General features: G+C 50.5%; 1 protein-coding gene across 1 annotated transcript in view; it reads left to right on the top strand.

The window, feature by feature from the left end:
• The window catches only part of SLC6A11 (solute carrier family 6 member 11), a 133,104-nt gene extending 113,910 nt beyond the window's left edge, over nucleotides 1–19,194 (top strand). The window contains exons 10-15 of the mRNA XM_029917896.1: nucleotides 3,828–3,940; nucleotides 6,979–7,116; nucleotides 10,917–11,019; nucleotides 11,829–11,929; nucleotides 12,733–12,903; nucleotides 16,724–19,194. Coding sequence (XP_029773756.1) covers nucleotides 3,828–3,940; nucleotides 6,979–7,116; nucleotides 10,917–11,019; nucleotides 11,829–11,929; nucleotides 12,733–12,903; nucleotides 16,724–16,876 — 779 coding nt within the window. The 3' untranslated portion in view covers nucleotides 16,877–19,194. The remainder of the gene's footprint in view (nucleotides 1–3,827; nucleotides 3,941–6,978; nucleotides 7,117–10,916; nucleotides 11,020–11,828; nucleotides 11,930–12,732; nucleotides 12,904–16,723) is intronic.
• Nucleotides 19,195–19,538: the final 344 nt, after the last annotated feature.

The following is a 19,538-nucleotide window of genomic DNA, read 5'->3' as shown; positions in this document are numbered from 1 at the left end:
TCAACTCCTTATATGAAGCATGTGTAACATTGATACCTATACCAAACAGACAATGCAAAGAAACAAAATATCACTCATGCATATTGATGTAAAAATAGTATATAAAATATTAGCAAATCCAAACTATTAGAATCCAAAATCACATTAAGAAGGGCACACCATGTCCAAATAGGGTTTATTCCAGGAATAATGCAGGGTTGGTTTAATGCTAGGAAATCCACTAATATCGTACACCTGATTAATAGCCCAAGTGAAATAAAGTAAAATTATCTTCATATATACTAAAAAAATCTTTGAAAAAATATAACACTCATTCATAATATAAAAATAATCAAGTAAATGGAAATTGATGAATACTTTTTAAATGATAAATGCATGTGTTTAAGTTTAGAAAGCAAATATCCATAACATTCTACCCATTGTATAAGAAAGAAGGAGATGTAAGAAAGTACATCTGCTCATTTGTGCAAAAGAAATATGGAAAGGATAAACTAAAAAATAAAGAGAATGGTTACCTATAGGGCATGAGTGGACACGGGATAGAAAGAAGGGTGGAATTAAGTAAAGAGGAAAGGAAACAATACTTCTCAGTATATTTTTATTACTTTTGACTCTTAGAGAACCACCGTGACTGTAATGTTTCACATAGCACCCAAAATAAACAGTTCCTTTTTGTGAGTGGAATTAAAATAGAATATAAGCAGTTAGAAATGAACCTAACTGCATTACAAATCAATAAGGGAACCATGCTGAAGAGAATGGGAAAGAAAAGACCTAATCCAAGTAAATTTCTGGAAACATTATTTTGACTGGACACTATAAAGCTAAAAACAAAAATTACTCTTCTCTTGTTAGGACAGAATTATGGGTTTGCAATTCTGTAACTACTGTATGTATATGTGAGCATTGAACAAACAAGTCAATATAGATCATTAGAGACAGAGAAGTTACAAATAAAGAAGATAAACTACAGTGAACTGTATTAGAATTGGAGGTATCAGGATGGACTCATGGGTTTAAAATACACGCAAATAGATACAGAAACGTGTGTGTGTGTGTGTGTGTGTGTGTGTGTGTGTGTGTGTGTAGATAGATATACATATCTCCTAACTTTGTGCTCTGAGAGGGCCTCTAAGAAGTGATATTCCAGTAGCAATGAATAAACCCGGAAGCTAGATCTTAGTTTCTGAACACCATTTTCCAATGAAAGGAACCAAGGCTTCTTGGAGAAATAGTTGATTCTAGTGCTGTAGCAAGGCATGATAAAGCTGAACTGTTTAGTAGTGCCAGAAAATAAGGAAGTACTCAGAAGAAGGATGGAGGCATGTCAAAAGGACAAAGGAACCAAACTGAAGAAGCTCCCAGTAGCCAAGCCCAGAACAATTTGAATAGCACAATAAATAATGATAGTATTGGATTGTAATCCATAGAATAAACTGAGTACCCAGGAGTCCACACTGAAATAAATAAAAATGGAATAAATGGGTGTGAAGGAACAGCTCTTTCTTACAGAATTCTAATTAATAAATGTAGGAGGAATGAAGAAAAGAAACTCCAAAGGAATTATTGCTGCAGGCAAAATCTGCCAATGGATACTAAAGTCAATGGGTAAAAGTTTTACCTGAAACAGGATACTTTCATAATCTCAAAGTATTCTTCCCAGGATATTTATCAGTTATAAAGGGAAACACAGTAACTTTACAGTGGAGAAAACTGGCATTCACCAACCTAGCCATGTAACCAGGGTACACATCACCAGTACTAAGGTTTATGGATATCATGTGTCCCTTTAACCTGATGCGCTGGGAAGGACACAGCATTACTTCTGTGATGTTCTTGCCAAAAAAAAAAAAATTGTATAACATCTGTTTAATAATGAGAAACCACAGACTAACCCATACAGAGGAGCATTCTGCAAAAGAATGATCAGTACTCACCGAAAATGTCAGGGTCATGAAAGATAAAATATTGGGGAACTATTGCAAATGTGGAGGAAAGCAAAGACATATGATCATGAAGTGCACTCTGGAATCCAGAATTGGATACCAGCATAGGAAAAAAAGGACATAAGGAGAAAAACTGATAGATAATGAAAAAGGTTTGTAGTTTAATTAACAGTTTTGCACAAATGTTAATTTCCTGGCCATTAAATATTGAGTGCTTGCCCCTTAAATCAGAAATAAAGCAAGGCTGTATGCTGTTTCTGTTTTTATTCCATATGGTACTAGAATTTCTAGGGAGTACAATAAAATAAGAAAAATAAATAAAAATCATTAAGATTGGAAAGAAAGAATAAAAACTGAATTCATAAACAACATAATTAATCACATAGAAAATTGTAAGAAAACTACAAAAAATTTTAATAAGTGAACTTATTATTGTCATGGGATAAAAGAACAATAAGCAAACCTACTATATTTTTTGTATGCTAGCAACAAACAAGTGGAAATTTTTAAACTTCTGCTCTTCACAAGGTGCCGTGAGGAAAATGACAAGGCAAGCCACAGACTAGGAGGAAATATTAATTGTACTTCTCTGATAGAGGATTTATATCCCAAATATATCAGGAATTCTCACAACTCAATAAAAAAGAGACAACCTAGTATAAAATGGGCAAACTCAACAAGGACTTCACAAAAGAAAGTGTTGGAACAGACAACAAAGTTATGTGAAGATACCCCACATCTGATAACATCAGGTGTTGCCAAGGTTGTGGAGACACTGGAATGCCCCAACATCACTGGTAGAAATGTAAAATGCCGCTGCTTTGGAAATCTGTTAGGCATTTCTTAGAACATTAAAGATATGTTACCATTTGACCCAGCAATTTCACTCCTAAATAGGATGGGCAAAGCTAATGTAAGGTGGAAAAAAATCAGATCAATGCTTGCCTGGATCTAAGACAGGGAATGAGAGTAGAGAGACCACATAGAGGCCCAGTGGGGCAATAGAAATGTTCTATATCTTGAATGCAGTTATCTGGGTATAAACACTTCAAAACCCACTGAAATTGTACAATGAAAATGAGTGCTTATTGTAGACAAATTAGACTTTAGTAATGTTGCTTTTAAGGTGAAAATAATCGGTTAATGTTTATTGAGCATTTAAGGTGTTTTTCATATTCTGCATCATCCTACAGTCATTAGATAGGACTTTATAATCCCCATTTTTCAGCTGAGGGGACAGATAGAGATCACAGTAAAGAATAAGCATTTGAACCTAGGCCAACCTGTTCCCTTGACCATCTAGGGCATCAGATATCTCTCCCTTGATATTAATGTAACTCATCCTCAGGCTAACCAAGCTCTCTCTTTGGAGCAGACAAAATAAGTGTGTAGACACAGGAAATGAGGGCAGGAAGCAAGGAGGGGCCAGCCTGGGGTAGAGGAGCATTTGTCCAAGCGTGGACTCCTGCGACCCATTTGGAATCACCTGGTGCCTGGGCCTGGCCCCGCTGTAGACTGACGCAATCAGAATCTGTGGGGTGGGCCTGAGAATCTGCATTTTAATGAGAAGCCACTGCTGCATGCCTAGCCCAGTGCAAACAGTAGAAACAGGTCTGTGCAGAGGAAAGTGTGTGTCAGACCAACCTGGGTTTGAATCCTGACTCCTGCCGACCTTACTTACTTGTCTGTGCCTCAGCTTGCTCATCCCCACAATGGGCATCATGATAGTACCAACTGCATAGGAGATTTACATGATTTGAGAGTGAATTAGGCATAGCACCTGGCACCAAGGCAGCACTCAATATATGATGGATTAAAGTAACACTTGAACGAGGGACCAAGCTCCCCCCAGCACCTTCTGTCTCTCTCCTTCCTCTCTAGGCCCCGGCCTGGCCTTTATCGCTTACCCCAAGGCTGTCACCATGATGCCTCTCTCGCCACTGTGGGCTGCCCTGTTCTTCATGATGCTCATCTTCCTGGGCCTGGACAGCCAGGTAAGGGGGAGAGCCCAGGCCAGGAGGGCAGGGAGACCGGACACAGCTCTTGGGAGTAGCTTAGGGGCCTATCACTCCTCTAGGTGCTGCTTGGTCAGGGCCCTGCCTCAACCAGTCTCCTCCCAGCACACCCTCCCAGGTGGTCTCCACGGTCACCCCCAGACACACCTGTATGGGTCCCTCCACATCCTACCAGACATACTTTTCCTTGCCTGGAATTCCCAACTCCCAGTCAAAATTTTTAAAAACTTGCTAAATACTTTCATTTGGCAAAAACAACTTCTGCCCAGTAACACACTTAGCAAGTGGGAGAAATTCCCAGAGAGCTGGCATATCTGAGGGCTCTACCACCACGTGACCCTGTCCCAGTCAAATTGTGAGGGACACGGGAACCCAGAAAAACTTCTTCCTTCCTTCTCTGTGTTACAGCCCCCGACACACTCCAGGCGGCCACATGGGTCCTCAGCACCACCACCAGCTCCCACTCGCCCCACAGCCCACCCGCTTGCTCTCTTCTCATTGTTGCCAATAGGGCTCCCCCCTCACCCTCCTTTTGGCAGCCTGCCTTCCTCAGTGAAGGGTGTATAGTTAGAACTAGCAATTTATCTGTGCACATTTTCCCTTTTCTCCTCACGAATGCGTGCACTTAATCTCACCCTGTAAAACTCGCCCCAGCCTGCCCTCCAGCCCTCCTCCGGGCCTCTCCGCAGTTTTCCAGCCAGACCTCCGAGCCTCCAGTCACTCTCCACCCTCCGAAACCTGCCCTTTTCCCTGCTGTTCCAGCACAGCGGGTTTTCCTAGGAGCCCTGGTGAACATCTTCTACCCAAAGCTGGTGGTTCTGCTGTCACAGTCCCTCAGCAAGGTGCTACCCACCCCCCACCCATGACCTTGTGCAAGTCACTTAGCACCAAACGTCCTGGCCGGTGTGTCTTGTGAACCCAGCCAAGTCCAGTTTCTTCCCCTGGATGACTTCTCAGAAACTGCTAAGCTGAGCTGCTGAAGCACCGGCTGTGCCTGCTGATAACCTTCCCTTCTATTGTTGAGGGCCGAGGCCTCAGGAGGGGTTGGCGGATTGTGTGTGACAGTGACGGTGCTGCCGTGGGACTTGGGGATTGGGGCTCGCTCTGTGAGTCCCTGGGGGTGTTGAGCAGAGCCAGCATATCGTCTGAGATGCTCTGTTAGTAAGGGAGACCTGGGGGCCCAGCGGGCAGATGGTGCTCTGCTCTCCCCTCCCCCACCCCACCCCACGCCCGCCGTGTGTGCTGCCCTGTACCTGGGTCACATCCTCTGTTCTTTGTCACAATAACCACATGGTCTGAGGGCCCTTTTTGTCATCCCCATTTTGCCGGTGAAGAAGCAGAGGCTGAGTGACTTGCTGGGACAGGCACCCAGGTTTTTGTGCCTCTTTAGCCCACATGCTCTGATGTCTCTTGAGTTTGGGTCCTGGATAGACATCCAGGACTTTCATGAATTGCATCTCCTTCCTTCCCTGGGGACCCTGGAGAAAAGTCAAGTGCAGCCAGCCTTACTGTAGAGACAGGGTAGCATAGAGGCTAGGAGCCTGGGCTTTGGGGTCAAACAGGGCTGGGTTTCAGTCCCAGTTCCATGACTTTCACCAGCTGTGTTACTCCAGGCTAGTCACTTGACCTCTCTGTGGTTCAGTCCCTGGCACAGTGAAGTTGGAAATACCTTTGCAGAAGAGGTAGAAATGAAAAGTAGAAAGGACTTGGGGCCAAGAAAGAGCCCCAGGGAAGGGGCTGTCTCCACATGGTGACCAACAAAAGGATTCTTGAGTCCTTCTACTGCCCTCCCTCTTGGCAGTCCAGCTTGTGGTCAAAGCCCCGTCTCTGAAACAAGACAGCCTGCTTCCTACCCAGGCTGTATCACTGAATACCTCTGTGACCTCAGGCAGGTGGCCTGCCCCCTATGCTTACACTTATCCTCACTTATGAAACAGGGATAATAATAGTACCACAGAGATTTAAATAAATTAGTATGTTAAGTGCTTAGAATAGAGTCTGGCTCACCATAAGTCCCATTATTTATTATTATTATTAACTTATCAACCTCTTCTGAGGCTTCTGCTCTGTGCCACTGGAAAGAGATGAAAATGATGTGGTCCCTGCCCTCCAGGGTCTTACCTTATAAGGAGACAGATATAAGCAAGCATGGGCCCCACGAGGTGACGCAGGGGTGGCCTGGGATAGAGGAGGGAGGGGTCTGTTCTGCCCACATTGGGGGCAAGAAGGAGCAGTCTGGAAAAGCCTTATGCAGGAGGTCTGCCCCCAGTACTGGCAGGCCCCAGAGAAGAGGGTGACTGGCGTGTTGGGGTATCTGGGCTGAGTGTTGATGATTGAGTAGGAGTAGAACTGATACCATGTATCTGGCCCCATGTCAGCTTGGTGGGACACACACGTTAGCGGCTGAAGCTGTGCGGTCTTGAGCCTGCAGTCTGGCCAGGCCCAGAGACTCCTACAGCAGAAATATAAGCGGTGGGTGTTGGCTCGCCTTGGGTTGCTGTCCACCCATCAGAGGGACACTTGCCCAGCAGAAACAAAGGACAAGGGAACTGTCACAGTCCTAGAGAATGAGGAAATCAAGCCCTGCCTGCAGAGACTGACCAGAGTACTCAGCTCTCGGGACACTTACAGAGATGCCCATCTTGCCTCCCAGATAGCATCTCATTTAAGTAGTTGACCCCAGAACAGGGCCCAACACATAGGCGCATGACAGGAAGCATGGGGGAGAAAGAGTACTAGCTTTGGAGTCAGGAGACCCCAGTTCAAGTCCCACCTCTCCCACTTCCTTGCTGAGTCACCTTGGGCAGGTTACTTCCCCTCTCTGAGTCTCAGGGCTCCATCTATTCCATGGGCTTGGAGTCCTGTAAGTGCTGGGATCGGTGTGACTCTCGGGCCCTCTGTCAGTGTGAGTGTGGGAAGGAAGGTAAGGCCAGTTGGGCGAGAAGCTTGTCCAGAGCTAGGGCCGCTAAGAACCGACTTTCTCTTGGGTTTGACATCCTCCTCTCTGCCCTGTGCAGTTTGTGTGCGTGGAAAGCCTCGTGACCGCCGTGGTGGACATGTACCCCAAGGTCTTCCGGAGGGGCTACCGGCGGGAGCTGCTCATCCTGGCTCTATCCGTCATCTCCTATTTTCTGGGCCTCGTGATGCTAACGGAGGTGAGCCATGTGGACGCACATAAGCAACGTGAACACGGTAACATGAAGGTTAACTGCGTGGGCTCTGGGTTAGGCAGGTCGGAGTTCAAAGCCCAACTCTGGAATTGGCCATGTGACCCTGGCCAGGTCTAGTACTTCTCTAGGACTCAGCTTCTCCTCTTTGTAAGGGGTTGTCGTGCAAATCATTGGAAGCTCTCCTTGAGCCCTGAGCACAATGTCTTATGTGTGTGAATGCTCAGCTAAAGGTCACCATGGTCGCTCCCAGAGGGGAGCAAACCTCAAAAAGGGAAATACTGGGCTTATCTATAGTCATGAGCATCTGGATGCCCGGGCCACCCTCACTGTAACTTCCAGGTGAAAGGGACAGTGTCAGCTATGCACCCTTCAACCAGGTGCTGCTCTTGGACTCAAGTTCAGAGCAGGCTTTTCTGGGACATCACTGGGAACAGACACACACATGAGGACCTATGGCACCTTGAGGCACTGTGCATCTGAGCCCTGGCCCCCCTTGGGTGTCTCTCTTCTTGCCTCTGCTGGGTCTGTGGGTGAGGGAGGGCCCACCATTAACACCTCAAATTAAGACTCTTGGGGCGTCTGTGTCACTCAGTCAGTAAAGCGTCAGACTTCAACTCAGGTCATGATCTCACCGCTCCTGGGTTCTAGCCCCACGTCGGACTCTGTGCTGGCAGCTCAGAGCCTGGAACCTGCTTCCAATTCTGTGTCTCCCTCTCTCTCTGCCCCTTCCCTGCTCGCACTCTGTCTCGGTCTCAAAAAATAAATAACTTAAAAAAAAAAAACCTCTCTCAAAATACCAATGTTTCTCCTACAACCATCCTGTCCAATAAAGACTTTCTCAGGTACCTTGGGGTGGTGAGATTAGATATCTCTTTCCCCACACTCACAAAATTAATTAATTTAAAAAGAAAAAAAAAAAAACCAGAGAACTGTTGCCAGGAGACAAGAAGAGGTTTGTAAGAAACATGGGAAGAAATGAAGGAACTCCAGACCCATCAAAGCAGCTGAGGTGACGGTGAGGTGGGTCCGGAGAATCCTCATCATACTCAAGCTTCTCAGCTTGGAGGCTGCCTCCTGGAAGCCTCCCCTGCTTTCCTTCCTCCAAGCACTTTGTTCCAGGCTCAGTCCAGCCTTTCTCCCACCTTAGAATGACAACACCGCCCCATCTACCTGTCTCTCCCCTGCCAGGCTCTGAAGTCCTTGAAAATGGGAGCCAGTGGGTGCCCTGGGCGTGGTGGCTGGTGTTATTAGCTCCCAGTCATTGTCACATTAATGGGAGTGATAATCAGCTGTGAGCAAATGAATGGTGTGGCCCTTCCTGTTTCCATCTCTCCTCTTTCCACGTGGGGAAGCCAGCCCTGCAGTGAGCAGGGCTTCATTAAGTGCTGATTAATTACACAAAGTGGAGTCTTTTGTCACCTACGTACAAATTGGGGGGTTAACATGATGCATTAAAGGGGGCTGACAGGACCGGGCTACAAGAAGATCAGCTGTTGGCGCAGATGTCCCTGGCCTGGAGCAAGCAGACAGAGGACCCTGCTGGACCACCAGGGCTGGGCGCCCCCAGCCCCACAGAGCTTCCATGCTCACCCTTCACCCTGAGGGCTTGGGTCTGCCCAGGGGTGCCTCCTGGCCCAGCAGGGAGCTGGGCTGACCATTCTTCAGCAGACAGGCTTCACATGCCTACCTCCGCCTCCGTGCAGGAAAGTCTGCGAGTGCACAGAGAAATTCAAATTGCCAAATGGGCCATCTCTGCCCCAGCCTTCATGGTAATTGCCGGCAAGATCTGCTCGCTTATATGCCAGCATTTAAAGCTGGGCTCTGGGGGGGAAATAGGCCACAGATTTCTGCTCTCCCGCTGAGCGCTGGAGAGCTGAGCGCATCAGCCCGGGTCCAGTCCTCAGCCCAGCAGCTGGCTAGAGCTGGAGGACCTGCGGCAGGCCTTCTCACCACCCTGTGCCTTGGTTTCCCCCATGAACACGGAGGACAGCAGCTGTACCTGCCTCATAATTGCACACACTGTAAGGATCAACCAGACTGATACACGGCAAGCAGGTCTGTCAGAGTCTGGTGCTTGGAGAGCGCTGCGTACGCACGTGTGATGTTCGTGGAAGGAGACGCTCAGGAGAGCTGTCAGGCGTGTGATCTCTGCTTTTCACCTGGAAAGCCAAGCCCACTGCTCACCAGGGGGGAGCCTCCGGTCAGCTCCTTACTCTCACAGACCTAAGTATCTACCACATCTGGCACCGGGGGAGGCCCTGGACCAGACACGGCCCAGAGAACCCCTTTGTTTTACCCCTACTGTGTTTTTAAGAATGTGAAGAGGTTGCCAACTATTCAGGAGAGAACAATTGCTCATGAAAACTTGGATTTCTAGCATGTTCTAGAAAATCTACATATCTGGCCCCACTCAGACCCACCTGAGACCAGCAACTCTCAAGCAGAGTTGTTTGGCCAAATAGCACCAGTCCCCACTACTTCCTGTCAACCAGGCCAGCCTCTCCCCTCGTGTTACCTGTCTGGCCTTGTGTCCAGCTGAAGAGATGTGAGGAGACACAGGTGTCTGTGTGTGGTCTCACTTGGTGGGAGGAGGCCTAGGTGGCTGTGGGAGCACAGGCCAGAAGCTGAATTCCAATTCAGTCCCCAGGAGGCTGTCGGGCTTTGTCCGGCCTCTTACCTCCCTGTCCAGGCACTCACAGTGCCTCCCCCAAGTAGACCCTCCTTCCCTTTTCCACCTTTATTCCTCCTGTTGAGCATGGTCCCTTAAGGACAGTCATGTGTTATCAAGATTTTCTGTAAGGATCCCACGCCTGCCACTCGCCTCCCCTCCTTTGCCCACCCCGATGCCCTCCCTCCTTTTTAGGAACCTCCCTGCATCACCTTGGGCACCTGAGCTTACGCATCCCAGGCCTTTCCCTGATGTCCATCGTCACAAATATGTATGCCGCAGAGCTGGCCCACGTCATTCCTGCACCTTGCAAAGTCTGCACACCTACTGTGTGCCGAGTCCTTGACCAGCAATGGACATAGCTGTGGACAAGCCATTCAGAGTCCCTCCCCTGTGGGGCTCTCACTCCACACAATTCAACTTGCAACTCCTGGAGACCTACTTGGAGCCAGGCCCTGTGCTGGCAGGAGACAAAGCTGGGGTGGGGGCCTGCCCTGCGGGAACCACAGCACCCAGAGCAGCCAATGGGAAAACTGCGTTACAGAGGCTGTCAGGGAGGGCTTCCTAGATGAGGTGACATTTGAGCTAAGCTTTGAGAGGACTTATCGAGGCAAAGAGAACAGCATGTGCAAAAGCACAGAGGAAAGACTATTCCTTGGACTGTCTGGGGGAAGTGTGCTGAAGTTGGCTGGTAGGAAGGGTGGACAAGGCCAAGGAAGAGGGTAACGCCCAGCCATGGAGCCACACGGTTGCAGGTTATAAAGTTCCTGGTAAAAGCTGATGTGCCCAAGAGCTGCAGAGAGGGAGGCCAGTGGAGAGGCTGTTAGAACCTCCAGTCTCGGGTTATCCATGTTGTCTCTGCATTTGGGGGAACAGAGACAAGACAGACCATTGCAATCTAAGCAAGCCCAGAGGGTGGAATCTTACGGGGTGCCTAGCACAGAGGGGATGTGGTTTGGGGAGGCTGGGGAGAAGCCATGTGCCCTGCTGGCAGTGACTGCTGGCCGACGGTGGCCACAAGGCAGAGCGGAGGCCTTTCCTAGGCCAGTGGGCCAACCCCGCTCTCCCGTGTGTGTTTGCTTCCCTCTGTCTGTGTGTCTGTCCTCCTGCTCTGCAGGGCGGCATGTACATCTTCCAGCTCTTCGACTCCTATGCCGCCAGCGGGATGTGCCTTCTCTTTGTGGCCATCTTCGAGTGTGTCTGCATCGGCTGGGTGTATGGTGAGTAGAGGCCCCGCAGCCCGCCTCGGTGCCCAGCCGATGGACGCCCGGGGCCTGGGAAGGCCCAGGTGCTCTGTGGCTGCTCTCCCTCTGTGTCCACCTCTTCTTCCTTTCCCTGAGGGACTCAGCCTTTCATACTTGTCAAAAGCGTTTCTTGTTCTTAAGCCCCCTGCAGTACAGGGCAGGGTTCCAGACTCAGGCACTGTGACGTTGGGCCTGTGCTTCTCTGCCCCTGAGCCTCAGTTTTCCCCATCTGTAAAATGGAGTAGTCCTCATCCAGTGCCTGGCCCTCAATCAGCAGCTGCCTTGTGGTCCTCCTGTTTCCTCCGATACCGAATGAGCGGATGAGGACCTGGACTCAGTGATGATGGACTCCCCCACTATGAGCAGAACTTGGGAACAGGGCCCCTGTGGGCTGCCCGCTCATTAGCAGTTCAGCCAAGCAGTCGCCTTCAGAGCCCTGCCCCTGCCCCCACGCGTGTCAGCATGTCAGCCAGGCCCTGAGTCAGCCTCTCAAAGGGACCACCTCCCACCTTTCTCCCAGAAATGTTTCCTCCTCACTGTTTCCTGGGCCTCACTGCCCAAAGTCAAGAATTTCTTCCCAAAATCAGACCAGAATTCCTCCTGCTGCAGTCAATTCTGAAACCTCGCGTACGTAGCATCTTGGTAGCTGTGACGGAGTAAATAAGGTCCCTACCGCCCTTTGTCTGTCTCAGGCTGGGGAAAGCAAACCCATCTAGCCTTCTCTCTGAGTCTTGTACAGAAATTCTCTGGGGTGTGTGTGTGGCTGTCTGTTTTATTCTGGACAGGAAGCCATCGCTTCTACGATAACATCGAAGACATGATTGGTTACCGGCCACTGTCGCTCATTAAATGGTGCTGGAAGGTTGTGACCCCCGGAATCTGTGCGGTAAGCGCCCCGCCAGAGCTGCCTTCAGCCTGCCCGCCTGCTTTTCCCTCTAGTGCCACAAGGCTGGCCGAGGCTGAAACTGAGCAGGTGATGGCTCCCTGGGTGACCCTCTGCGGATGCAGAGTCCAAGGCACCCGACAGCTTTCTAAGTTGGAGTCATGGGGACAGTTTGTGGGCTCGGCCGGGGAGGGGCCTCACTGGGACCCCAGCTCTGCCACCGGCTTGCTGTGGGACTACAATCATGTCCCCTCCCTTCTCGAAGCCTTGGATTCCATACCCACAAGCTAAGTGTCCAGGGCCTGTCTCCATGGGGGCCAAGGATCGTACCAGGGACATTGTGCAGCTTTGCTGTTAACTGAGAAAGCCAGAGAATTGAGGGCAAAGCTGGAGCCCATGCTCTGCCCCTCAGGCCAGACCTGGGAGGGGACCTTGTGAATGTGGATGTTTAATAACAAATGCAGCCCCCACCGCGCTTCACCCAGTTCTTGGCATTTAAAGCACCTTTGCACACCATCATGGCTCTGGAAGGCAACTTCGAAAGCAAACCCAAGAAGTAGCTAGGGAAAAATGAAAATTCCTGACTGGGCAGAGGCCGTGGATGAGGCTCCAGGGGCGGGAAGGAGCTCAGCCCCGGTGAGATTCTGGGCTCCGTGGGAGTCCCCTCCCTGTGTGTGTGTGTGTGTGTGTGTGTGTGTGTGTGTGTGTGTGTGGTGACGGCGACCCAGGGCAGGGCCCCACCTGTCCACAGCTGTCACCCAGGCCTGCAGGCTGGCCCCCAGGGACCTCTCCCCATCTCTTCACAGGGTATCTTCATCTTCTTCCTGGTCAAGTACAAGCCTCTCAAGTACAACAACATCTATACCTACCCTGCCTGGGGCTACGGAATCGGCTGGCTCATGGCCCTCTCCTCCATGCTCTGCATCCCACTCTGGATCTTCATCAAGGTGTGGAAGACAGAGGGGACGCTGCCTGAGGTGAGACGGCCCCGGGGCAGCTCTGGGGGGTGCTGAGGCACGCAGGGCCGGGCTCTGCCTCGGGTGGGCTGAAGAGTGGGAGCAAGCCCATGGGTCTTATCTGAGCAAAGAGGGTGTTAAGAATCAGCCCTCGCTGGTCTCCCAGGGAAGCCACCGCCAGCTCCTCCCTAGCAGGTGTTCGTTCTCACCGTTACGTGAGGTCGTCTGTAGCAGATCTTGAGGTTGGGCCAGAGTCTCTGAGTTTCCTCATCTGCAAAATGGGGGCAACAGCAGTTCCTGACTTACAGAGGGTTTGTAAGGACTTGGTGAGTTCATACAGGGAGTATTAGCTTTCACTGTTCTGTTAGTTCATGAAGGACCCCATACCCGGGGCAAAGGGAGGGGGAATGTGCATCCCGTGTCATCACCGCGCCAGATTCTGTACAGGCCGTGTCTCCTTTAGTCCTCAGTGCAAACCAGGTGCCGGCTTCATTTTCTGCATTCGATAGGAAGAGAAACAGGCTCAGAGAAGTTAAATCATTCAACCAAAAATTAGTATCACACAGCCAAAGCTTAGCAAACAAAATTTTTTAATTGAGATATAATTGACATATAGCATTCATTTTAGGTAACAACATAATGATCTAATATTTGTAGGTATTGTGAAGTGATCACCACAATTAAGTCTACTTAACGTCTATCACCACAGTTACAAATGTTTTTTTCCTGCAATGAGAACTTCTAAGGTTATCTTAGCAACTTTCGAATATACAGTGCTGTATCATCAACCGTATTCACCATGTTGTGCATGACATCTCCATGACCACTTTGTTACGTCTCCATGAAATTTGTCCATTCTGACCCTCTCCCACCCATCCCCCACCTCTGGCAACCACCAGTCTGTTCTCTGTATCTTTGAGCTCTGTTAGATTTTGTTTGTTTTTTTATTAGGTTTTTGTTTGCTTTTCAGTTTTGGATTTTTTTTTTTTTAGGTTCTACATATAAGTGATGCCATACAGTATTTGTCCCCTTCTGATTTGTCTCACTTAGCATGATGCCCTCAAGGTCCACCCATTTTGTCACAAACAACAGGATTTCCTTTTCCATGGCCGGGTCACCTTCCATTGGATACACAGACCACATCTTCTTTTATGTCCATCCATCGCTGGATACTTAGGTTGCTTCCGTGTCTGGGCTGCTGTAAATAATGCCACAGTGAACATGCAGGGCACATACCTTTCCAAGGTAGTATTTTCCTTTCCTTCAGATAAATACCAGAAGTGACATCGCTGGATCACATAGTAGTTCTACTTTTAATTGTTTGGAAAAAACTTCATACTGTTTTCCATAGTGGAAAACGAGTTTTCTAAAAACGATTTTGTTAAAGTATGTTTTATATATCCTTAACTTCACATGTCAGGGGTATAGTTCAGTGATTTTTATAGGAACTTTCTGTGTGTTATAATTAATCATCCCCAGGATTAGCTGTAAAACCTGCCATCCTCCTGAGAAGACCGTGCATGCCGTCCCAGTCTGCCCGGCCCCACCCTAGACCCCACGCCTCTCCCATCTCCGTGCGCTTGCCTGCTCTGGGCACTTCTCATTGGTGGCATCACACCATATTTGGTCCCTTGGTGGCAGGCAGAGTTATAAACACACCGTCATACTCCAGAGCATTCGCTGGCTCTCCGCTCCCTTTTCCCACCTGCTGGCACGTCAGACAGTTTGAGTCAGTTTCTCACTCATTTCGGAAACAGCCACATGCCAGACACAGTTGTGCTTACAAACACTGCACCGTCGCATCCTCCCGGCAGTCCTCCGAGGCAGAGGCTCTTCCTTCCCATGCTTCCCAGATGAGGAAGCTGAAGCACAGAGAGGTGAAGCAACTTGCCCAAGGGCACACAGCCTCAGAGCAAGAGAGCAGAAACTCTTGAAGTCAGGGTTCTCATTGCCTGAGTTCTGCCGCCTCCTTGGTCTGCTAGACTGGCCACACTGCACTACCAGCCCCTGTCTTTGCCCCAGTGCCACACCACAGGGATATCGGGGGGTGACCCTTCTCTCCCAGGATTGGGCCAAAGGGAAATAGGAGTGGATGTGTATGCAGACACCTAAATGCAGCTCAGAGTCAGCTTTAACCAGCCTCCCTGCCCACCGAGGGGCCTAGGCTCCAGAAAAAAGCCATATATCCAGCCAGAAGGAGTAAGCCAAGAAGGAAAGTCCTTTCCTCAGCCCTGCCCGTGGCCCCCAGGAAAGTTTCCTCGGCTCCTGAAGGAAATGTAGGTCAAGGGCAGCTGGTTCATTCTGATCTGGAACCAAACCACATCCGTGGTCCCTGCAGGCCCCTGTCCAAACTTCTATGGCCTTTTGGTATTCGGGAGTGCCCGGTGTCACCCTACAGTTCTCCAGAGATGAGCTCAGGCCTGGCAGGGAGGGAGGGAGGGAAGGGGGCAGGGCGGAGGGCTGGGGGAAGGAGAGGCTTCCTTCCTAAGCTTCCGTGCCCCCCAGCTCCCACACCTGCCTCCACAGAGAGCAGGCCTTATCAAAGACAGCAGGGCTGGTTTCCAGCTTCCTTACTGAGGCCACTTGTGCCAGCTCGTTCACCTCCCTGTTTCTCCCAGCTGACAGGAGGGATCAGGAAGGAATAATGGGGTCAGTGGTGCTCACACCTCTGGAGCTGCTGTGAGGATAGATAGTCTGTGACAAGCTCAGCTCAGCCGAGCCTCTTGTTAATCTCAGGAGCAGGTGTCCTTGTTCTCAGCCTTCCACAGATGAGGAAACTGAGACACAGAGCGCTTAAGTTTCCTGCCCCAGTTAAGTGGCAGAGCTGTGACTCAGGCAGAGCCTGGGTCCGGAGCCAGTGCTCTTACCCCCAGCTCAGTGCAGTGCCCGGCGCACAGATGGCGCTCTGGGGGGGGGCATCAGCCTGGGGATCCTGCCTGGACCATGTAGGTTCAGCCTCTTAGCCATGACAGTGTCTGCAAGAGAAGACAGAGCCTTGATGAGGTTCCAGACAGTCTTCACAGGTTTCCTGGGGAAGGGGTTGATGCTGGGAAAGGACATCCCAAATCCCAATACAGTGGCATCTCTCCATGGAATGTGGGGGGCACCCAAGAAGCTGAGGTGTGGGGCTGCAGGCAGACGCACGTGTCAGGAGCCTGCCTGTGGCCTCTGCTCCCTCACTGATGCTGTGGGGAAGACAGCCACACCATCTGTGCCCAGCCCGTTGCTGGCCACTTTGTAACAGGCCTGGGGCTGGGGCTGTGATAATGTCCCCATCTCCAAGCATGGCACATACCACATGTTCCCCTGGACAGCGGCACTGTGATGACATCTCTTTTGTGGGAAATACATCTGTTTATCCAGCAATTATAAGCAACCCTAGAGGTACCCTAGCTCACTCATACAACACCCCTTGCAGGCAAGCACTATTAACCCATGTCACAGAGCAGGAAAATCCAGCTCCTAGAGGTTGGGGGATTTGCCCAACACAGCTAGTGAGTGGCTGAGCAGAGATTCAAAGCCCAGCTGCTCTGTCTCCACCGGAGGGAGGGATGAGGCAGTCAGCCCTGATCACAGCCACGGGAGGCCAGGTACAAGGCTAAGCACTTTTGCAAGCCATCTCCTTGCTCCTTGTTGTCCCCATTTTCCAGAGGAGGAAACTGAGGCCCAGGGAGCTCAATTCATCATTCAAAACAGAACTCTAAGTGATAGTGCTCAGGCCCAGATCCTGGTCTGATGGCTCTGTGGCCCTGTGGTGTCCACCCGTGCAGTTGGGAGAGGCCAAGGCAGGCACCGGGACCCTGGCAGCCCCTCTCAGACTGCTCTTCTCCTATCCACATAGAAACTCCGCAAGTTGACCATCCCCAGCGCTGATCTGAAAATGCGGGGCAAGCTTGGGGGAGGCCCACGGACGGTGACGGTTAATGACTGTGACGCCAAACTCAAGGGCGATGGGACCATTGCAGCCATCACAGAGAAGGAGACACACTTCTGAGCAACACCTCCACCTCGGACGCCCCTCCTTCGTTTCCTCCCCGCACCCCACATGTGTAAATGAGTACCTGAAACACGTATTTCACCTAATGATAGAGGCTTGCTCGTTTGGCACAGGATTTATTAACAAGTTAATTTTAAGGTGGCCGTGTACATTCTGGGATGTCCCATCCCCCTCCTTGCCCCCGTTTTCATGTAAGTAACATTACGAAGAGATAATACTGTACAGGGACTAGCAGAATCTTCTGGAGGAGGACAGTTTTAACCAATGTTTCCTAGGGGGTAGGGAGAAGTTGTATCATATGGTCAAACTTTTATACTTGGGCTGTGGGGCAGGTGGGGTGGGGGTGGTGCCTGTCCTCTGTCGGACGTTTAGCTGACCAGTCCATGTCCCTCCATTCGTCCCTGACCATTGCAGCTGCCCCTCCTCCATGCCCCCACGAGGATCTTTGCCTTCAAATCCTGCCTTTGCCACCCCCAATCTCTTAGTAGTGGGTTTGCAGACAGCAAGGCTGTGTCAGAGAAAGTCTCACCAGACTAGGAACTCCTGGGTTATATAGCCGAACCCCCAATCCTGATCCCTCTAAGTGACCTTGGGTGCTCCCATCCCCTCCCTGGGCCTCAGTTTTCCCGTTTCTCAAATGGGGGGGGGGGGCTGGATCAGGTGATCTCTGAGGTCCTTCCTGGCCCTGCCATGTCTCTTGGGGAGTCTCTTGGTGTGCCTCACAGGCTGGCAGGCCTCACCTTGACCTTGGATTATTCTGAAGACTCACTCGGAAGCTATCTTCCCTGCATTGCACCTCCTGCTTATTTAAAATCAAGTTTGTCGTGAAAATGATGTGGTATTTCATCCTAAAACTCTAGTACGGTGCACCTGTGAGTGGCTCCTTTCTCTGGAGTCCTGCCAGGTCCTCAGCCCCATGACAGGGCTCGTCCTGTCCTGTCCACCTGCTCTCCCCCTCATCTCTGCGTCTCCATCCTCATGGGGCTAGCTGGCAGCTCCTGGGCGCTAACTTTTGGGGGCAGCAAGCCACTGCTATTCCCTTGTGGCTGTTTGTCCTGCCACTGCCCCAGCAAGGAGCTGTGTCTAGAACCTTCTGCAGCCCCCCAGGGGAAGGAGCCAGAGTAGGGCCTGAAGCCTGCTTTTGTCCTCTGACCCTTCTTCATCGCCTGTCATCTCCCTCTTGCTGTCCTCTGCCCTCCTCTCTCTCCCGAGTCCAGCTTCCTCCCGGTCCTCCCCATCTTCCTTCCTGTCGCCAGCAGACCCTCCTATCAGAGGCTTCTTCCCACCCTGTTTGGGAGCCATCCTAGCTGCCTCTCTCGCCAGGCAACTGAGAAGCCTCAGTGCTTATATTGGAGGGGAGAACTGGGCCCCCACCCCTCATCTGTGCAGGCCTGGGGCTGCGGGGGGCGAGGCCAGTGCTGCCTCAGACCCCTCTGCCTGACCTCTCTTCCTTAATCGGATTTCATCAGCACTCTGTCTTGGATTCGGAGTTATTCGGGAACAGGGAAGGTACATTCTTTATCCTTTTCCGTTGTGTTCCCAGTTGTATTTGATGCAAACAGGAGCTTTCTGCAAACTAAGACTTTAGTTTCCTGCAGGGAACCCACATGTGTGATTCACCCAAAACTTTACGAACGGACAGCTCCTCTGTCCGGCCAGCCCCTATCTCAAGCCCAGGGTTGCTAGAAGGGCTGCCCAGTGCCCATCCTCGAGGCGGGTCAGGACGCCTCGTTCTGGGCCCCCTTTTGCACATACTGCCCAGGCCTGCCTGGCTCTCCTCGAGCTGTCTGAGCTTGTGGACCCAGGAAGTGGACCCAGGAAGATCCGGCCTTGCGCTGAGCCCTCTGCTTGTGTCTGTCCTCAGCGACTCTTCCCCCACCAGGTCCCGGGGAGGGAGGCTCCCCACTGCTGCTGCTACCGGTTCTCCGCCTACAGCTGTGAGGTCTCTCTGGGGACACACTGCATTGTACCTGTGGCACTTAACATTTCACTCACTTAACACTACTCATGGGCCAGGGTGGAGGGAGGGCTTTGGCTCTTTGTTTTTTTGTAATTTCCTACTAGTATTTGGGCAACTTGGGGTGGGGTGGGGAGGGAAACATGGGGGCAGGAAAAATGTCATTGTGGAGACTTTTTTGATATTCATTAGAAACAATACATCCTTTCTGAGATATTTACAGAATTATTAAAAATGAAAAAGGTTGTACTGTTTTACATAATGAACGTTTTTATTGGGTATTCAAGGGGCACACGATTGTCTGCTTACTCATTTTTAAAAATTAAAGGAATGAACACACTGTATGTGGCTGTTCCCAGCAGAGTGGTATTCATTGAGTTTCTCTCCCTGTGTTGTGTTTCCTCCGCGGTCCACCTGCAGAACCACCTTGGTTCCCTATTGGGAGGTTGCAGTTTTAACTGAGGATTACAGATTAGAAGCCCCCAGGGGTGTTGCAGGAGCCCACACTTTCTTTCCTTCCATGGGCTCGCCCATGGAATGTCTGCCAGGTGCTAGGTGCCCTACAAAAGCTGCCTCTTTAGTCCTTAAATACAGCCCCACAATGGAGGCTCCTCCATACTTATGGCATCCCCCACTTTACAGCTGGGGGAAACTGAGGCACAGAGAAGTCAGGTCTGTCTGAACTCAGAACCCAGTGTTGAA

This window comes from Suricata suricatta, chromosome 12 (assembly GCF_006229205.1).
Source record: "Suricata suricatta isolate VVHF042 chromosome 12, meerkat_22Aug2017_6uvM2_HiC, whole genome shotgun sequence".
NCBI classification, from domain to species: Eukaryota; Metazoa; Chordata; class Mammalia; order Carnivora; family Herpestidae; genus Suricata; species Suricata suricatta.
Note: the sequence above shows the minus strand (reverse complement) of the source record. Positions and strands in the feature narration are given on the sequence as shown.